The sequence below is a fragment of the Coenobita brevimanus genome, chromosome 59, assembly GCF_032717465.1.
Source record: "Coenobita brevimanus isolate Jiangsu-jjx chromosome 59, ASM3271746v2, whole genome shotgun sequence".
NCBI lineage: Eukaryota > Metazoa > Arthropoda > Malacostraca > Decapoda > Coenobitidae > Coenobita > Coenobita brevimanus.
In genome coordinates this window covers 23,177,863-23,198,349 of record NC_137012.1, presented here as the reverse complement: position 1 = coordinate 23,198,349, position 20,487 = coordinate 23,177,863, and the positions used below count along the sequence as shown (strand labels likewise).

At 41.8% G+C, this 20,487-nt stretch overlaps 1 protein-coding gene across 1 annotated transcript in view; it reads left to right on the top strand.

Annotated features, from left to right (window-relative positions):
- Positions 1-20,487, top strand: part of kn (EBF transcription factor knot) — a 365,525-nt gene that overhangs the window by 145,872 nt on the left and 199,166 nt on the right. The window contains exon 6 of the mRNA XM_080274820.1: positions 1,798-1,871. Coding sequence (XP_080130946.1) covers positions 1,798-1,871 — 74 coding nt within the window. The remainder of the gene's footprint in view (positions 1-1,797; positions 1,872-20,487) is intronic.

Genomic DNA, 20,487 nt, shown 5'->3' with positions numbered 1-20,487 from the left:
TAAAGACTTGTTCAATCACACAAGTGCTGCATTTCCACTGTTAACAGTTGCAGGATATAATACCTCCATAAGTTAGTATTTTTTTTGGCTTCCATTTAGTTACATAAAGTTAAAATGGTAGCAGTAGTTAGTACATTGACAAGACATTAAGTTACGTTAGATTATAATGCTGTCTAGAAAGCAGACTAATAAATTACTTGGTAACACGTGATTCATAGACATACTTACATAGGGGTACCGATACACTGTCTAACTATATTGTGGATTCCAGCAGAAGTAAGTTGTAGGTTGAGGGTTGATGCAGTTAAATTTAAGTTAGTTCTGATCTCACTTGGCCTAAAATTGCCGTCTTTCCATCTTCTGTTCTGAGTCATAACAACAGATTAACAAGAATAGTAAGTTAGTCACGAAGTACTATGGAAAGGATGTAGAGCCATAACATATTCCTTTCTGCCTGCGTGCTGTGTGAAATAAACTGCAAAATGACACATATATGGGCCCAGGTATGTGCAGAACCATAGTACATTTAGGTGGGTTACGTAGCTTTGGTTTGATAAGGTTAAATTGTTCACTCCAGTTAGGGTAGACTAAATCAAATTGTTCACAGTAGTTAGTACATATTGGGGTACATTTAGTTAGTATGCAGGGAGGGTGAGAGTTTTTGCGAGCATTGTTTTAGCCTGACAGTTGGGTTGTTTATCAGAGTTTAGCGGGCGGCACCCTGGCTAACTTTGCACACTGGGAACTGCCTGTGATTATTGAATGAAAAAAGGATTTGTGGCGTGGATTTTTTTTAGCTTGCTGCGAATGTCTGTAGTAATCCCTTGCTTATTTTCAGTCGAGTTAAGTGTCACCGATTTATTTATTTATTTAAGTCTCGTACCTCCTCAGTATGATGCTGTTCTTCTCACAACTATGACGTCTGTACATTATTTCTCTGCGTTTCATTCTTTAGACAGTTTTATTATTTAGGACTGAAGAGGCTAGATGCTAGAGAGGTTAGCTACTAGAGAGGTTAGATGCTAGAGAGGTTAGTTACTAGAGTGGTTAGATGCGAGTGAGGTTTGATGCGAGTGAGGTTTGATGCGAGTGAGGTTTGATGGTAGAGAAGTTAGATACTAATGGCCTTCATTTCTCCATTGTACTACCTGGTTAATCGTAAATACCTATAATTCATTCTAATATAATCCTGTATCTAGTTACCACCTACACCAGTCCATGATATGTTGGTCGACATAAAACGCACCAGGTATGTTAAATGTTCAGTAATCACGTCAGTATAAAAACCACTTCAACCAGAGGCTTCCTTTCCAAACACAATGAGAGTCTGTTGTTCATACCCAGAGCCATGATGATGTCCTCAGGCTGAAGAGAAATGTAATGTATATACTTTGGGGGAAATTGTTAAAGAATGACATGGATAGATTTTTTTTTTTTTTGCAAACAGTTGGAATATTAATGTAATAAATACAGTTGGTTTGCGTAATAATTTTGAGTAAATTTAATCAGGTATTGGTTGTAGTTTTCGTATGGTATTACATGCAGCACTGATGTGGTATTATTAAGTTGAAGTATTGATCTGGCGATACTGTGTTGCCCTAATGATGTGTTATTACTAAGTTGGAATATTGACCTGGTATTTCAGTGTTGCTCTATTGATGTGGTATTACTAGGTTGACATACTGATCACGTCTTGTAGTTTGTACCCGTGCTAGGAGTAAGTACTGATCTCGTATTAGTATGTGCGTCATTGATCCCGATAACCCTAGTGACCCGTGACCTCTGACCTCTCCTCAGGCCATCGTGTACGAGGGTCAGGACAAGAACCCGGAGATGTGCCGCGTGCTGCTCACTCACGAGGTCATGTGCAGGTAAGTTCACATGTCATTTCCTTACCATGCTCATTACCACAGTATATATATATATATATATATATATATATATATATATATATATATATATATATATATATATATATATATATATATATATATATATATATATATATATATATATATATATATATATATATATATATATATATATACAGTATATATATATATATATTATACTCTATAAATGTATATATATTATACTCTACAAATGTATCATCATTTTTGTCATTTCCTCACCATGCTCATTACCACAATATATATATATATATACTTTACAAATGTGTCTTTTTATCATTTTTTTCACATCATTTCCTCACTATGCTCATTACCACATTATGTACTCGACAAATGTATCATTTTATCATTTTTTCACATTTCCTCACTATGCTTACTACCACATTATATTCTAGAAATGTATCTTTTTAGCATTTTTACTCCGTTGTTATACTCATCATCACCTTAAATATACTCTGTTTTATGCCACAATTGAGTTCGATAATGTCTTTACTAAGCCAATTAAAAACGTCTGATGTTTGACAGGATAATATGCTAAAAGACATCACAAAGCTGAAAAGAAGTAATGTGACTTCTTTTTTTAGTCTGTTGTAAGTTATTTGTATAGAATTTAGTATAGTTAGAACTTTACTTTCGGATCCTTGTAACTTAAGTAGGATTAACCGAACTACCAGCTAGGTAATCTTTCATGAACTTACCTTCCATACCAACTAGGATATAAGGTTACATTAAGTTGTAGATGTGACATAATAAACAACCTTTATAATCGACGGACTGAATGGTCTGATACAGTAATCCAGTGTTCGGGATTAGCAGGTTGCTGTTTATAATCCACACATGCTAATATACGTCATCTAACAGGGCTCATGTTTGGCGAGCCACAGCTCGCAAATGCGAGTATTTTTTCCCTTCGGCGAACAAATTTTACGTGCAAGTCGCCCCTTGGCGAGGAGAAAATACATCCACTTTGGCGGGGAGTAAACTACAATATAAATCTCACTTAAATGAACAAAACACGTTGTGATCGATTATTAAGTCTTACCTTGTCGCCATTGTGAATGTTTAAAACCTCATTATATGATTCTAATCATCACAATGTGTAAATAAATATTTTTATTGCTCGTAAAATATTTCGGCTCGTAGCCAGTTTGGCTGCTAAAAATGTATTTGGCACGTAAATCTGAAACCTTAGGAGCCAAATGGCTAGCAACCATCGGCAGTTAGCAAGAGCCATGTCTGAGTGATATCAAGGTGTCCAGTGTTGTGTATATGGGCTTGCGTTTTCTTACTTTTGGTTTTGATACTGTGATTCCCCCGCGACACTGTAAAACGATGATGATAGCCTATTAAGTTAAATTTTTAGGCAATTGACGAAAATATGTCAGGAAATAAATTTAGTTGGAAAATAACAGAATGGAAAAGTAAGCCGGATAATTCTACTGTAATTTCTACTGAAGTTAACCAGAATTAAGAAAAAGGTTTAAAAGAAATGGAAATGCTCAATCTACGGGGACCTTCCTAACTTGAATTAAATTGTCAAGGGGTAGCAAGATCGAATTATAAAGGTGATGGTCGTAGTGTAGGCTTTAATGGAGGCAGTGTCTGCATGAGTCCCAGGCTCTTTTTGAACAGAATGGTGGTAGAGGGTGAATTAGGTGTCATCGTGGGGAAAGAAGTAATAAAGAAAATACAGCGAACTCTATAAAAGTAATAAGAGTAAAGCCAACGAAGCTCCACCCACGCATAGCCACCCTTGGCATCCCTTACACCGCCATCAATAACCCGGGCATTTAGGCCAGGGAGCACCAACACCCATTTACACAGCCCGAACGACCAGCTCATACGGTGGCAAAACCTGTGGGATGGTAGTAGTGGTGGTGGAAGTTGTAGTAGGAGAAGTACTGGCAATGGTAGTAGCAGTAGAAGTAGTGGTAGTGATTAAAGTAATTGGAGTAGTAGTAGTAGTAGTAGTAGTAGCGATAGTAGTAGTTAGGTGGGTAACGCTAGTGGCAGTTGAGATTACACTGATAAACTGGTGTGGTGGTGACCCAGGTGTCTGGTGAGGGGTCATTCTGTTACTGTATTTTTGTATTGCTTAGTGATGTATTTTGGGTTTCTGTGTGGTCACTAAATATTGCCTTCATCGTATTATACATTATGTAGATGTAGTGTCTAACTGTAGTTGAAACAGTCCATATAAGCGTTGTAAGGAAGGGTTAAAAAATTGATGTTATTAAAATGGAAGTGCAAAAAGCCAGAGTTTTGTATATTTAGTGACGAGTTATACGGAGGGAACCCATGTCTGTCCTACGTAGGTTTGTATGTAGACACTGTGCGAGTAATTATGCGACCATGATGTCTTGAAATCATAATGTAGTAGTCGTGCATGGGGCGTGACCACAACGACTGTAGCAACAAAAGATTCCCCGTAATGTGCGCTGCTGCTAACTGTAAGTTTCCCTCCTTCCCTCCCTCCGTTGGGCATGCCGCCGACCACTTTCAACTCCCCCTCCCCGCCTCCCCCAATAAAGGATATTGTAATAATGACAGTAGTAATAGTAATGATAACAATTATATTATTATTATTATTTAAACAAGTACTTTTTCATTCAAGCGAAAAATCTGAAATGGTTATATTAAAATAATACGCAGAGATTTTAGGCTAAATGGGTATAAAACGAAGGTCTGCGCGCGCGCACACACACACACACACACACACACACACACACACACACACACACACACACACACACACACACACACACACACACACACACACACACACACACACACACACACACACACACACACACACACACACACACACACACACACACACACACACACACACACACACACACACACACACACACACACACACACACACACACACACACACACACACACACACACACACACACACACACACACACACACACACACACACACACACACACACACACACACACACACACACACACACACACACACACACACACACACACACACACACACACACACACACACACACACACACACACACACACACACACACACACACACACACACACACACACACACACACACACACACACACACACACACACACACACACACACACACACACACACACACACACACACACACACACACACACACACACACACACACACACACACACACACACACACACACACACACACACACACACACACACACACACACACACACACACACACACACACACACACACACACACACACACACACACACACACACACACACACACACACACACACACACACACACACACACACACACACACACACACACACACACACACACACACACACACACACACACACACACACACACACACACACACACACACACACACACACACACACACACACACACACACACACACACACACACACCTGTTGGCTGGTGCACATATCATAGCCCGGCTGTCCTATTCTTCCCGGATTATATTACTGAGCAGACAATAGCCTACCCCCTGCCTCGTCCCCCCATCCCCACTTCTCTCCTCTTTACCCCCACTCTTTCTCCTCCTCCTCTTCCTCTTCCTCTTTCCCGTCCTCCTCTTCCCTCCTCTTCTTCCTTCTTCTCATCCTCCCTCTCTCTTCCTCTTCCAACTTCCCCCCATTCTGTTTCCTCCCTCCTCCTCCCCTTCCCTCCCATCTCTTTCCTCCTTGTTTCTCTCCCCTCCCTCACTCTCCGTTATACCCTCCACTCTACTTTCTCCCCTCACCCAGTCTCTTAACTGCACTCTTCAACATTTCTCCCCACTCACTCCTCCCCACTCTCGCTCCTCCCCACTCTCGCTCCTCCCTACTTTCGTTCCTCCCCACACTAGCTCCTGCCCACTCTCCCTTCTCCCCGCTCTCCCCACTCTCCTTCCTCCCCACTCTCCCTCCTCCCCACTCTCACTTCTCCATCATCAACCTCTTTCCCTTTTCTGCTCCCTCCTTCTGCCCTCTCGCCTCTTCTCCTGTTCAGTCCTTCTCTTATTGCCCCATCCAATCTGTTCTCTTCTCTCCCTCCCTCTTTTTCAGTTCATTCTCTCCAGTCGTTCCCTGTCTTCCTCCTTTACGCTTTCTTCTTCCTTTATTTTCACAGTCTTGGTTTACTTATCCCTCTTTTGTCTTCTTCTCCAACTCTTTTCTTCTTTCCATTTCCCACGTTTCATTTTTCTTTTCATATTTTATCTTTCTTTTTTATTTTTTCTCCTTTCTCCACTGTTACCTTTTGAGCATTCTTTCTCCCTACCTCTCCTCGCCTCCTCTTCCCTTTCTCCCCTCTCATTCACATCCTCTCCTCCCAAGCAATTTCACTTTCTTCAACGTCTGTTTCTCCCCTCTTCATTTTCCTTCTCTCCTTTTCCCCTCTTTCCTCCTTTTCCCTCCCAGTCGATTTATCCTCTGTCTTCCACCCCTCTCTTATTCTGTCCTTTCATTTTCCTTCTTTTTTCCTCTCTTCCCAGTCCGTTCCTTTTACCTCTCCTTTTTTTTTTTTCCCATATTCATTCTGTGCCTTTTTCCCCACTATCCTTTCTTCCCCTTTTTTTTCTTCTTTTTTCCTTTCATTCAGTTTCACTCAGCCCCTTTAATTCTTTCTCCGCTATTTATCTTCATTTTCCCTTTCTCTTTCCCTTCCTTTTCCCCTCTTTCTCCTATTTTCCCCTCCTCTCTTTCCCCCATTTTGTTCTCCTTTCTTTCCCCCTCCATTCTTCTCTTATTTCCTCTTTTTCTACTCTTTTCCTCCCCCCTAACCCCTTTTTTTCCCTCCTCTTTTCCCTCTCCCCTCTTTTTTTCCTCCTATTTCCCCTCTCCCCTCTTTTTTCCTCCTCTTTTCTCTCCCCTCTTTTTTTCTTCCTCTCTTTTCCCTCCCCTCTTTTTTTTCCTCCTGTCTTTCCCCTCTCCCCTCTTTTTTCCTCCTCTCTTTCCCCTCTCCCTCTTTTTTTCTTCCTCCCTTTCCCCTCTAATCCCTTTTTTCCTCCTCTCTTTCCCCTCTCCCTTCTTTTTTCCTCCTCTTTCCCCTCTCCCTCTTTTTTTCCTCATCTCTTTCCCCTCTAACCCCTTTTTTCCTCCTCTCTTTCCCCTCTCCTCTTTTTTTCCTCCTCTTTCCCCTCTCCCCTCTTTTTTTCCTCCTCTCTTTCCCCTCTCCCCTCTTTTTTTCCTCCTCTCTTTCCCCTCTCCTCTTTTTTCCTCCTCTCTTTCCCCTCTAACTCCCTTCTTTTTTTCCTCCTCTCTTTCCCCTCTCCTCTCTTTTTTCCCCTCCCCTCCCAGTCCATTTCACCCCCTGAGGCAGCCATTGAGAACAGGGCAGGACTTCTCTTTAATTCATATTTAATTTTGCTCCTCATTCAGGCCCCCCATTCAGACGATAATCCCGAATTTTACGCCTGCGGATGGGGTTGGGATGGGGATTTGGCGGTGTGGGTGTGGGTGTGGGGTGTGGGTTTGGGGTACGAGTGTGGTTGTGGATATACGAGGTTCGGTAGGGTGAAGATGTAGGGTGGCGGTGCGGTGTGAGGGTGTGGGTGGTGATGTGTGGGTGTAAATGTGGGTGGTGGTGTTTGGGTGTGGGTGTGGTTGTGGATATACGAGGTACGGTAGGATAAAGTTGTAGGGTGGGGAGTTGTGGTATGAGGGTGTGAGTTGTGATGTGTGGGTGTGGTTGTGGGTGAGGGTGTGGATGTTGATATAGGATGAGGATGTTGATATAGGATGTGGGTGTGGAATGGCATGCGAATGTGGGTGTCCGTGTGCGTTAGGATTAGGGATTTGGCAGTATGGAATGGGGCTTTGGATGTGAGTGTGGAGTGTGTGTGGGTGTTGGGGATGGATTAAGGGTGTGGAGTTGGGTGTGGTTCAGGGTTAGGTGGTGATTTGGCGAGTGTGAATGTGGATGTGGGATGGTATGTGGAGTGTGGGTGTATGATTGGGTGAAACTGGAGAGGAAGGTCTGACGGGACGAGGGTGTGGGATGTGGGATATGTTGATGTGGGGGTTCGTGTGGAATAGCAAGGTGGATTTGGTGGGGTGAGAGCATACTAGATAAGATGTGGAATGTGGGATGAGAGTAATGTTGTGGAGCGTAGAGATAGTTTATAGAATTTGGCAGGGTGTATTCTCCCTCTCCCCTCAACCATCTCCCTTTGATTATCTCCCCTTAGCTCTATCATCCATGTCCATGCTCAAGGGCCCTTTCCTTTACCCTTTTCCCTCTCCTCTCCCCACCCCTTTCCCTTGTCTCCCTCCCCTTCCCCTCCCTATCTCTTCCGCTTTCCCTCTTCCCCTTCTTACCCTTGACCTCCTCCCCTCTCTCCTTTTTCCTATTCCCCCTGCTTTCTCCCCCCACTCCCTTTCCGTTCCCTCTTCCAACCCCTCATGTCTCCCCTCCCCATCCCCACTTCTCCACATTGTCTGTCATGTCCCCTCCCATTTCTTGCCTTCCCCTCCCCTCCCCTCATCTCCCCTCATCTGGTGGAGAGTAACAAGATACACTGAGTTCACCATATTTCCACCTTCTGCTCTCCTCAGCGACCACACGCATTCTCTGCTCTCCTGTTTCTGTCTCCCATTTCCCTCATTTCCCCTCTTTCCTCTCTCATCTTGTCATGTTTCCTCCTTCCTCTCGTACCTCATCTCTTCTCTTTTCTCTACCCCTCTTTCTCATTTCCCTCCTCTTTCTCTATCCCCTCTTCTTCTTCTTTTTCATTCTCTCTCTCTCTCTCTCTCTCTCTCTCTCTCTCTCTCTCTCTCTCCTCTCTCAGTTCTCCAAATTCCTCTCTCAATTCTCTCTCATCCTTAGTTTTTGTTTCTCTCCCTTTTTCTTTTTTCTCCCCTTTCATTTCCCCTCTCTCCCCTCTCTCCCCCTCTCTCTATGTCCCCATTATCACAATCTTTATTTCCCTCAGTGTGTTATTCCCCTCTCTCTCACACCCCCTCTCTCTATTTTCACCCTCTCTCCTTCTCCCTCTCCCCTTCACTCTCTTTTTTTTCTCTCTCTCTCCACATGCCCCTCTCCCTCTCTCCCTCCCTCTGGTCACCTGTTCTTCTCCCTTTCTGTTATTACATTTCACACCTACCAAAAAAAAGCTGAATATGAGAGAGAGAGAGAGAGACCCTCACACCTCCAGGAACCGCCATCTACACGCACCATTGACGCACAAATTGACGCTACGTTCCGCCATATTGGAACTCCCATCTGCCTAGGAGGAGGAGGAGGAGGAAGAGGAGGAGGAGGAGGAGGAAGGGTGTGTGACGGAGGGAGAAGAAAGAAGCGGAGAAGCAAAGGGAGGAAGAGGTGAGAGAGAGGAGGAGGAGGAAGGATGTGTAACGGAGGGAGAAGAAAGAAGCGGAGAAGCAAAGGGAGGAAGAGGTGAGAGAGAGGAGGAAATGGAATCTGAAATGATGGAATGTGAAGGAAAGGGGAAAAAGAGAAGGAAAAATGAAAATATAAGTAGATGGAAGAGAGAAGGAAGATGAAAGTTTGGAGGGAGAAGGATTTGGAGCAGAGGGAGGGGAATTAATGAGGAAAATGTGTAAGGTGAAGGAAGAAGGAAGTGTGGAAGGAAGTGGAAGATGAAATGATGAAAGGAGGAGGAAGAGGAGAGGATAGAAGAAAAGAGAACCAGTAGTGGAGGGAGAAAAACGATGCGGAGAAGCAGGGAGGAGGAAAACTACAGAGGAAAAAAGAAAATATCAAAGAGATGGTTGTGGTGATTGTGGTGGAAAGAGGAAGAAAGCGAGCAGTGTTGTGGTAGTGATGGATGGATGGGAAGAGGAAAAGATGAACGTCGGCGTGATGATAGAGAATGGAGAAGGAAAGTGTGGTGGTGATGGAAGAAAAAGATGGAGGAGGAAGCGGTGAAGGGGAGGAACTGGTCTTGGTGACGAAGGAAAAGGGTGGAGAAGAGATTGCTGATGGTGGTGGAGAAAGATGAACATAGTGGTGGAGAAAATTAATAATGATGGTGTGGAAGAAGTTGGAAAAGATGGAAAACACTCATGACTGAACAGGAGAATGCGATATGGCTGTCAACAGTGGAGGATGCAGGGAAATAAAAAAAATAATATACGTAGATAATTGACCACGTTTAAATGAAAGGACGAGAGAAAATGAATCAGCAGTCTTGAAAAAGCTTAGGAAGGAAAAGAGAATAAAATGAGATTATGGTCAAAAGTATATATAAAAAAAAAGTACAGCAAGACTGGATAAGTTAATAACATTCATAAAAGTAAGATTTTTTTTTCCCAGCGTTTTCATCACGATAACGTCTTAATACTTTAGCTTAGCCACCCCTTTTATACGATTATCTAACTTAGGAAAGACCTCATATTTAAGGGATTACTGAAGGCTGTATTTACACTCTTCCCTTTCGAAAAGTCTTTTATATGCAGAAGAAAATGGTCTGGAGACAGCTAGAATAATACATATAAGACGTCATCGTTGTGAAAGGGTTGAAAATTCGTAAAAAAAATAGTGCTAACTTAAATGATGACTTATTATATAGCACGAGCAAGTTGTGGTATTGAGGGGCAACTATAACAATTCTAGTCAGCAAGAGCGATGGATAATCCAGTGTGGCGCTCTCAAGGCGGGAGTGGTCTCTGTAATGAGCTTATGGGGCCGGGGTGTCCTTCCTGCCGTCCTTCGTAGTCACAGTACACAATGTTGCCCTCACGAACTCTCAGCTGCACGGAAACTCATACATTTAGAGTGATAAGTGAACGAATGGAAGGCAGAAGCATCGTTGTGTTCATATAGTGTAGTTCAGTAATTAATACTTTGTCACTTCTTCCATTTATTTATACACCCGCATACATAAACGTTCAATATTACTCTTATAACCAGTTCGACAAAACAAGCCTTAAAAACAGATCGACTTACAAAACGGAATGAAATCAGAAGCAACGTAATTTTCATATTTTTTTTTTACAAACAAGTACATATGGACACATTTATGCACATACATACATACATAACGCACACACATAAATGCACATGACCACTTCCCCATTCTCAGGCACATTCATACATTCTCCACGCACGAGTGATTCGAGATGTGTTTTCATATACCACTTGTGTCTGTGTGTACGTGCGAGGTATGTGTAAGTATTGTACGTGCAAGGTGTGTGTAAGTATGTACGGAAAGGGAAAAGATCATCATCATCATCATCATCATCAACATCAACTTTCCTGGTTCTTATTTCCAACTAAAAATGGAGTGAAGTAATCGAGAATACCACTTTGAAATTTAGGGGAGACAAGGTGGGCTGTAGGTAGGGGAGGCTGGATTATTATTATGTCGGGGGCGATTCGTGGCTCGGTTCGTTTGTTACCGGCCCGTCATTCGGTGGTGGACGCCCAAGATTAATGCGTTCTAGTCCTGCCGAATGTGTGAGATGGACACTCCCAAGGTAACGCCTGTCTGCACAAATAAATAACCTAACTATACCCACACCATATCACTGTCTTCTCTTCCGTCGTCTTTGCCTTGTATCTGTCTTTCCTATGACAACCTCTTACTATGGCGAACAAGATGAGTGAGCTAGCACCTGCCAGCCAAATTGGAGAAAACTGCAATTTAAAAAATAAGCAGTGAATTAGAACTGAATGGTTTTTATGAGAGCATTAATAGAGCACATCCATAAGAGTGCATATTAAAAAATAAAGACATGAAAAACCGGAGAACATAAATTAATAAAAGATTAGTGAATGGGAAAACTGGAACAAATTTAGTATTATGAAAGTACAACCTTCAGTGTGTAGGTGAAAAGAAACGATTCACAAACACCTTGGAAATTAATCAGAGTGGGAAAAGTTTGACTACAGCACAGTTATCGAAAAACACGTCAAGGAAGGTTGGAAGTATTTTAGTGGAAAGAGTGAGCGTACATGCCATGACACCACACCCAAACCACTCCACCTTACACGCACCTTAGTCACGTGACGAGGCAGCAACACGTGGCGCCAGCTGATACCTCCGCGTGGCATCACCTGGGTACACCACGTGCGTTTGTTTACGTCCGCAGATCTGTATAAACGTTTGCTTACCTGAATGTACTAATGAGTGGGCGACGTAATAATGATTGATTGATGGCATTCAGGTAGTAAGTGCTTGCTAATCATTTCCTTGCTTGACTCAGGTTCATGGTTTTAGAGATTTTGAAACTTATATTGAGTGGTTTAACTGACACGACGGTACAATGTATCGCATAAATCAATTATAGTATTGCATTAGGTTGTTGTCCGTATTTGTTTAAACTGTGCAGATGTGTAGCCTTACAAATGAACGCGGATAAAGCTAACTTACTTTCTTTTATGACGATAAATGACTTAAGGAATTTTGCAGTTAACTGGATGTAGTTTAGTTGAGCTTAACATTTGTCGTGTCTTCTTAGTTTAGTTCACATTAACATCTGTCGTACATCTTCAGTTGGCATGGTTTTACACTAATCCCTATGGTACATTTTTCAGCTTATTTTCTTTTGTAGCCTACGAATATATGCCATCAGGCCTGCCATTAACACCAAGGTATCCACTGGCCAACCAATCGATATCCCGGCATTAAAACTATTCCCTCCCGCTGCACATGTTGGCCGGGGCGGGCTTCGGGTTACACCACACTAATACCATCCATAGAGACCCCACATGGCGCCCCTGGTATTACGGAGGGTGAGGGGTGTAAGGGGGTTTAGGGGAGGAAAGAGTATTAGCATGATTTTGGAGCTGTAAGTTTTTTTTATGGAATTCACTTTTACATATTTTCTGTAGGGGGCAATATGGGTAGTGATGATGATGATGATGATGATGATGATGATGATGGTATGATTCACTTTACAGGAGATTTTGTGTTGACATTTTTCGATGTTTTCTGTAACTCTTTGTGAAGTTTGTTTTTTACTTTCATTGTAATTAACTGTTTCTTAGTTTCATTTGTACATATTTTTTGTAGCTTTCCCATTTTGTAGTCTCTTGGGTTTTCTTTAAGGATTTTCTTTATGTGAGATTTTCTTTTGATCATTCTTCTTGTTTTTGCATTACTACCCTCCATACAGACCCCACATGGCGGTGCGGGTATTAAGCGAACTGGGAAGGGAGGGGAAGACAGGGGAGTAGTGAGGGGAAGGGATAGGAGGGGAGGGTAGTAGTGAGTGGAAGGGAAGGGAGGGGAGGGAAGTAGTGAGGGGAGAATGTGGGATAGAGATATTAACAATGGCAGGGTTTCAACGATTTATTTATTTTTTTTTTTTTAATTATTTTTTTTTAACGTAAAGAGGGAATGTAGAGGATGGAGTATTAGCGTGGGTGGGGCAGGCTTGGTTCCTTTTAGCTTTGCCGTGTGTTGGTTGAGATGGTTTTTGTAGTTGTCTTTGGGTTTCAGTGTTCTTGTGTTCCTTTTATAGTTTTCTTCGGAGTGCTTTCTGATTTCATTACTTTTATTGCCCATGACATTTCTGGTAACTATATTTTGTAAAGCATTATTTGTTATATCTTTATTTTCCTTGTTTTTCCATCGTTTGCACACCACATTATGCTCGTTTTTCTTTTCCTCCTGAATAAAATCCACCGTACTCCATGCGTTTCCTCCTTTTTGGTCTCTTTTTTTTTTTTTTCCTCGATCGTTCTGAACGCTTTCACTACGAGGATTTTTTCGCGCGCTTTTCTCCAGATTATTGAATATCTTAGGCAACAGCCTTTGAAGTAAAAATTTCGATTCTTCCCACCCTCCTTCTCACCCTTCCTCCCAAAACAGGAAATTCCTATCCCTTTCACGCAAGCCATGACTGTATATATATATATATATATATATATATATATAGATAGATAGATAGATAGATAGATATATACAGTATATATAGATAGATAAAGATAGATAATAATCTGAAACTAAGCAAGCAGTATACAGAGGCTATCAAAAGAAGCAAGTACGTTAATATCATGGGCAGAGCATTCCATTTCAACTCTGAAAATATTCTCACTTCATAACAGTTCTCTTGTACACCAACATTCAGAGTGCTGTGTTCCGTTCTGCTCACCTTACTACAAAATGGACAAACTTCAGAGGGTACGGCAAAAGGGTGACAAAATTGACACCTAAATAAATAAGGCACTTGAACGTTTAAAAGAACTGAATCTGTTTACCTTATCTAAGCGCAAACTACGAGGCGATTTAATACGTGTATAAAATCTTCAAAGGATATGATAATGTGGCAGTCGAAAAGTACTTCACGGTATATCAGTCAAATTATACTAGAGGTAATAGCCAAAATTATTGGCCAGCGTTTTCACCTACATGAAACTAAGCACTTCTCTATCAGTAGGGTTGTAAATATATGGAACAAATTCCCTCCCAGTGTGGTAAACTCCGATACAACACTGACATTCAAAACCCGCCTGAACAAGTACAGCTTTTCGCCAGATAAGCATGTTCACTTCTGATTTATACATTTTTTATTTATAATGTATTTCGGTACAGAACACGGAGGCCGTAACTGCAAAACAACAACCATATGTTCCTTGGGTTGCGTAGATGTGTTTCCTTTGGTGGTTATATTAGTGTAAAATGTGACTTCCTTTCCATTCCAATGAAATTTCCATTACAGCTTTTCTCTGCTGCATGTTAGTCTTTCTCACCATTTCCTGCCTCGAAAAGACTAATAGGTCTGTCACTGTTTGCTTTCCTTTGTACTCCTTTGTCCTCTTTATATCACTATCCTCACTTCTCTTCCCAACTGTCTTTTCTCTCACTCCCATTCTTTTTTCCACTGCCCCCATTCCCTCCCAGCACTGCTTCCCCTTGTCCCCCACTCCCGCTACCCCTCCAGCTCCACATCACCCTCACACCACTACCTCCCCCTCTTGTCCTGGAGCAGCACCTTATCACCCTGGGTAACATAATAGCTTCAATTTGCCACATAAACAAGGCGTAATTAAAAGGTGTGTTGGAGGACTAATGAGCCCCACTACGCCGCACCGTAACTCATCCCGCCATAAGGACGCCTGCGGGAACTTTACCCTGCTGGCTATAACGTTATACATTACCATAACATTTAGCACCGTAACTGCTGTACTCATTTCTTCCATAGCACCAGGATGACGCAGTAATATCCTTTGAAATCGTCTGGCGGTAATCTATGTAATTCGCAATTCAACCATGGCAGCTAAAAGAGTCAAACCCATATTTCTGCCGTGTACTCATTTAGTTAGTGAAAATGAGTACTGGATATATTTTTGGATGCATTTTTTATGGAAGATTGATGAGCCTTGTCGAAGAACGGGAAGATCTACTTAAGTTATTCCTTACGTTCTTTCCGTCATAACATAGTCACCGTAGATGTAGATGGCAAAAATCTTAGAATACATGAGAAGGCATCAGAACAAGTAATAAATGAAGCATCTTTGACTCGGGGAAAGGTTTAGGAAATACCCGAGGAAAACAGAGTAGTGAGAGTGGAGAGTTATAGTAAGAAATAGCAGAGGAAATGTGCGGATAGTGGTGAAGATTTATATAGAAAAATGACAAAAGGAATATAGAGAAAAACGAATACTGGGAGGAGAGAGAAGGGAATGAAGATGGGAAGTCAGAGGAAGGATAGAGGTAAGAGAAGGGGATCAGAACACGAGGGGAGAGGAAGGCAGGGAAAGGAGGTAGGGGGAAGATGGGAAGAGGTTGGGGGAAGAATAAAGGGAAGAGGGAGAGATCAGAGGGGAAGAAGAGATGGGAGGAGAAGGATGAACGGAGAGGAAAGGGAAAGAAAATGAAGAAGGGAGAGGACAGCAGGAAAAGTGACGGTTCAGAGGGGAGATGAGAGGAAGTATGGGATTGGGGAATGGAGAGAAGGAAACGAGAAAGAAATAACTAATGAAGGAGGAAACACAGAAGGAAAGAAGACAGAAGTGATGGGAAGGGAGGAAGATGGAGTGAAGAGAGGGGAGGGAGGTGAATGAAGTGCGGGGGAGGGAAGAGAGGGAGGAGAGAGAGATAAAAGGACCTTTAGGATAAGGGAAGGGCAGCGAAGGTATTGGAATGGATTGGAGATAAGATGAGGTGAAGGGAAGGAAAAGATGAAAAGTGGAGGGGAGAGAGGAGTGGGAGGAGAGGGGAATGGAGTGACATAGACAGGAGATGAAGGAGGAGAAAATCGGAAGGAAGAGGGGGAGGAGGAGGAGGGGCAGGGGTAGGGGTAGGGGGCTGTGGTGTTCTCTCCTGACGGGGTTCACATGTCCATTTGTGGGCCTGGATTACCCTGGCTTACAATTAGCTTAGTCCACACGCTCACCACCGCCTCATTTTACCCCCCACCCCCCTGTGTGTGTGTGTGTGTGTGTGTGTGTGTGTGTGTGTGTGTGTGTGTGTGTGTGTGTGTGTGTGTGTGTGTGTGTGTGTGTAAAGCAGTGTAGTACATATTTGCTTGACTCGAGGTGTGGAGAGGTCGTGTGGGTGCATGTGTACTGTATATGTATGTATGTGTGCGTGTATATGGGCCATGTACACCAACGCTACTCCCCCTCTCTCCCAGGCTGTGTATCTGTCAGTCATTATCGATCCCTGCCCATCCTCCCTCTTTTATCCTTCCATTTCCCTCAACATTTCCATTCCACGCCATAGAAGAACATTGTTACGCACCAGCATGTCGTCAGTCACTACCATTAATATGCTCTCTTCCATGATTCGTCTGTGATGTGATATTTTAGCATAATATAGAGGTTTTTTTTTTGAGTCCTGGAAAGATGGGCGAGGTACCGACCCATTCTCGACCCACTCTGCTCCTTGGTTTTCTTACGCTGTTACCTTTTTAATCTGTTCTTCTTTCACCTTAAATATATTTTGATTTTTAGTAGTCATTTTTTTTTTCCTTTTTTTTATGTGAGGAAGAAGGAACCAAAGGCAACGAGCCCGCAAAACTATTCCTTCCAAGAGAAAAAGAAAATACAAGAGAGAGCCAAATTCAAGATCTGCTATCTGACGATTTCATTTAGCGGGGGAAGTCTCTTGTAGTGAAGAATTTAATAAAAAATCTCTGAAATTAATAAAAACACCTGTAAGTAGCAAGAATAAAATGAATATCACGTCACCGGAGAGAAGTGGTTGATAATATTTTCCCAGCCGCGTTATGTATGGCGCAACGCAATACATGTTTCGGTATATATGTGCAAGATCATAACATTCATTCTGACGTACTTCTGTTCTATTCTTGTTGTCATCAGGCGATTATATTTACCTTTAGGACTGGCTTTTCGAACTAATGGGATCGGAGATAGATTTCATTCTCCTTTATTACGATAGTTTTTATTTTTATTTTTCGTAAGATCAACAAAATCATCTAAGGGGAGGAGAAATAAGGTAAATGATGTCCTTATGCTGAAGGGGTTATCTGCAAGACACCGCTGTCAGTGTCTATATAATCATAAATATTTGCCTGACAAGGAAAACACTCACCATTCCCACTGTTACGAAATACGGGGCTCAACCATCTCTTTACAAATCAAGGTCCCCATTTAATTCTAGTACAAGTATTAGTTTCTTTTCCCCACCCTGGCTGCTTTTTCCTTATCAGCCTGAAATGTCGAGCAGGAAGTGACCTAAAAACGAGCCCACGGGTGATGATACTCTTGATGATGATGATGATGATGTATAATTATGAAGTCACTAACACAGCCCCTCGACACATCATCCTTTTAGATACACAACACCCCAAAGATTACATGCTTACAAATTAGCTAATACGTGAGGGTAATTAAAATCTCCCTCTCGGTACAAAGACGAGTTTTTCTTCCTGTTGTCTGTGAATTATTTTGTTTAGTTTGATATTTTTTAACTGGAGGGGTTACACATGCCTTCAGTGACCCCTTCAGCCGGAGAATGTGCTGTGTGGCGAGTGAGCGACTATGTGAGTGAGGTGGAGGGAGGGAGGAAGGGGGAGACCGAGGATGAGATGGAGGGATAGAGTGGAGAGGTATATGAGAGAGGAGTGTGTGAGTTGGGGGGAGGGCAGCGTAATGGCAGAGGACAGGGCGACTTGGAGGCGATTTGTTTGTGGCCACCCCTTACGGGATTAAGGAGTATGGCTGTAGATAGATAGATAGACATTATTTTGGCAGATATTTTATTTAGACAGAGACGCCTCGGGGTGAATAGGTAACCCCCCCCCTCTCACTACAAGGGATTTTTCCCAATCTTTATATAATCGTCTGGGTCTTTTTTCTTTTTTTTTTCCCCCTGAGGCAATGGATGAAGCGTTTGATAATATCCTCCAGTATTATTTCAAGTCTGTGTATGGTTGCTGTTTTCATCCGTGTAACATAAAGAAGGAACTTTAGGCAATATATAAATTTATCCGTTCAGAAATATTTGCATTGAAAATAACGCGAAAAGCAAGTTCTGTGAAACAATCTATAACCTGAAGAAGGAGGTTTTTTCGATCCAGATTTTATTCAACTTGCCTTCTTTGCTGAGCGGGTTATCAGTAATGAATTAGGTTGGGGAAGGTAAAATGAACACCGTAGTTGAGGAAGTAGGCCTACAAAAAACGATAGGAAAAAGAGAGCACTATAACTGAGAAAGTACTGGAAGGAAAATCAGATAAAACACCGTGACTGGGAAAGCATTAGAGGGAAAGAAAAATGAACACCGCAATTATACAGGTACAAGAAAGAAAAATAAATTGGAGACGGTAATTGAGAGGGCGAGTGTGAAAGGCAGTGTGTTATGTTGTACCGTGGTCCATATGTGTGTTAATACTGCCATTTAGGAAGGACACCTGCTAGTCTGCCCGCGAGCCATCCACGCTGACACCCTCCTCTCTTTCCTCCCCTCACTGCCTCTCCCCTCATTCCTCCCCTCTCTCTCTCCCCCGTTTCGACCCCTCTCTCTCCCCTCTTTGCACTTTTCCCTCCCCATTTTCCTCCCTTATTTTCCGTCCCTCTTTCCTTCCCTTTCCCTCCCCATTTTACACCCTCTTCTCCCCCCTCTTTCCTCCTCTTTCCCTCCTTATTTTGCTCCCATCTTCTTCTGCCAGTCTTCTTATTTCTCTCTTTGGCTATATCTTCCATTCCTCTTTCCCTCTCTCTACCACTCCCTTTTCCAATCCCATTTCCCCATGCCTCCATGCGGTAGGTGAGAGAGAGAGAGAGAGAGAGAGAGAGAGAGAGAGAGAGCAGCTAAGAAAAATAGGATTAGCGAGGATGACAGAAGGGAGAATGTGAGAAGAGAGAAAAGGACTGGAGACAGAGAAAGACTGAGAGTAAAGCGGAAGAGAGAGAGGAAGAGAAGCGAATGAAGGAACACGATACGTAAGTTAATAAAATCAGCTGTGTAAGGAAAGAAATGAAATGCAAAATAAAACTAATTAAACGATGAGGTTAATAATAATAATAAGAGAAAGAAGAATAAGAAAACAATAGTGATAATAGCAATAGTAATGCTGCTGCTACTGATGATGACGATGATGATGATGATGGTGATAATAATAATATAATAATAAGAAGAAGAATGATAATAATAACAAAAATAATAATAATAATAATAATAATAATAATAATAATAATAGGAGACGTGATAGAGAACAATGAACAAATTAACTTTAAAACAAGTAATGAAAAACTTAAGCAAGATTTGTGTAACTACTGCATAATATAATAAGAACAAAATACAGTCTACATGTTGTGAAAAGAAAAATAAAGATGATAAAGCAAGAGAGTGAATGAATGTCGAGTGGAAACAACGTGAACGGAGTAAAATAAAAACAGACGATGAAGCGAGAATGATTGAGTAAATACGAAAACAGATGAATAATGAATAGATTAAAATAAGCGTAAATGAAGGACGATAAAGCGAAATAAGAAGCAAAACTAAAATAAAAGAATCTAAGTAATTCTTCTGACGGTAAATCATGCCTGAAAAACAAGTGAAAATTAAATATCAGTTGAAAGGGGGAAGACAATTAAAGAAGAAAAAAACGACAGGTGACTGAAAAAGAAGAGTGACATTAATAAAACAGGAAGAAGGAAGAGAGAAGGAACTACATGGGGAAAAAAGGAGAGAAACAAGACTAAGAAGGGTGAATAAAGAGATCAGGAGAAAAGAAAGGAAAAGAAACGGAACTATATGGCGACAAAGGAGGAGAGAGACAAGGAAAATAAGGGAAATAAAGAAACTAATAGAGGAGGAAAAAACGGAACTACATAGGAATAAAGGAAGAGAAAAACAAGACTAATAAAGGAGAATAAAGAGAAAGTGAATAAAGGAGTCGAAATAAAGATGATCCGTGGAGTGAGTCGTGTTGATAAAGATCTGGAGTGAAATCGTGACTGAAATACTTAAGTGAGGCTCCAGTGTGACAGCGACAAAGATACACATATGGCCGTGTGTGTGTGTGTGTGTGTGTGTGTGTGTGTGTGTGTGTGTGTGTGTGTGTGTGTGTTAGAGAGGGAAAAAGAGAGTTTGTTTCTGTAAGTTTATTATCCACTAAGAATTATTAATATTGATTATGTTCATATATCTTCGTTTACATAATTTATCAAGAATCGAAAGTTAGTCCTA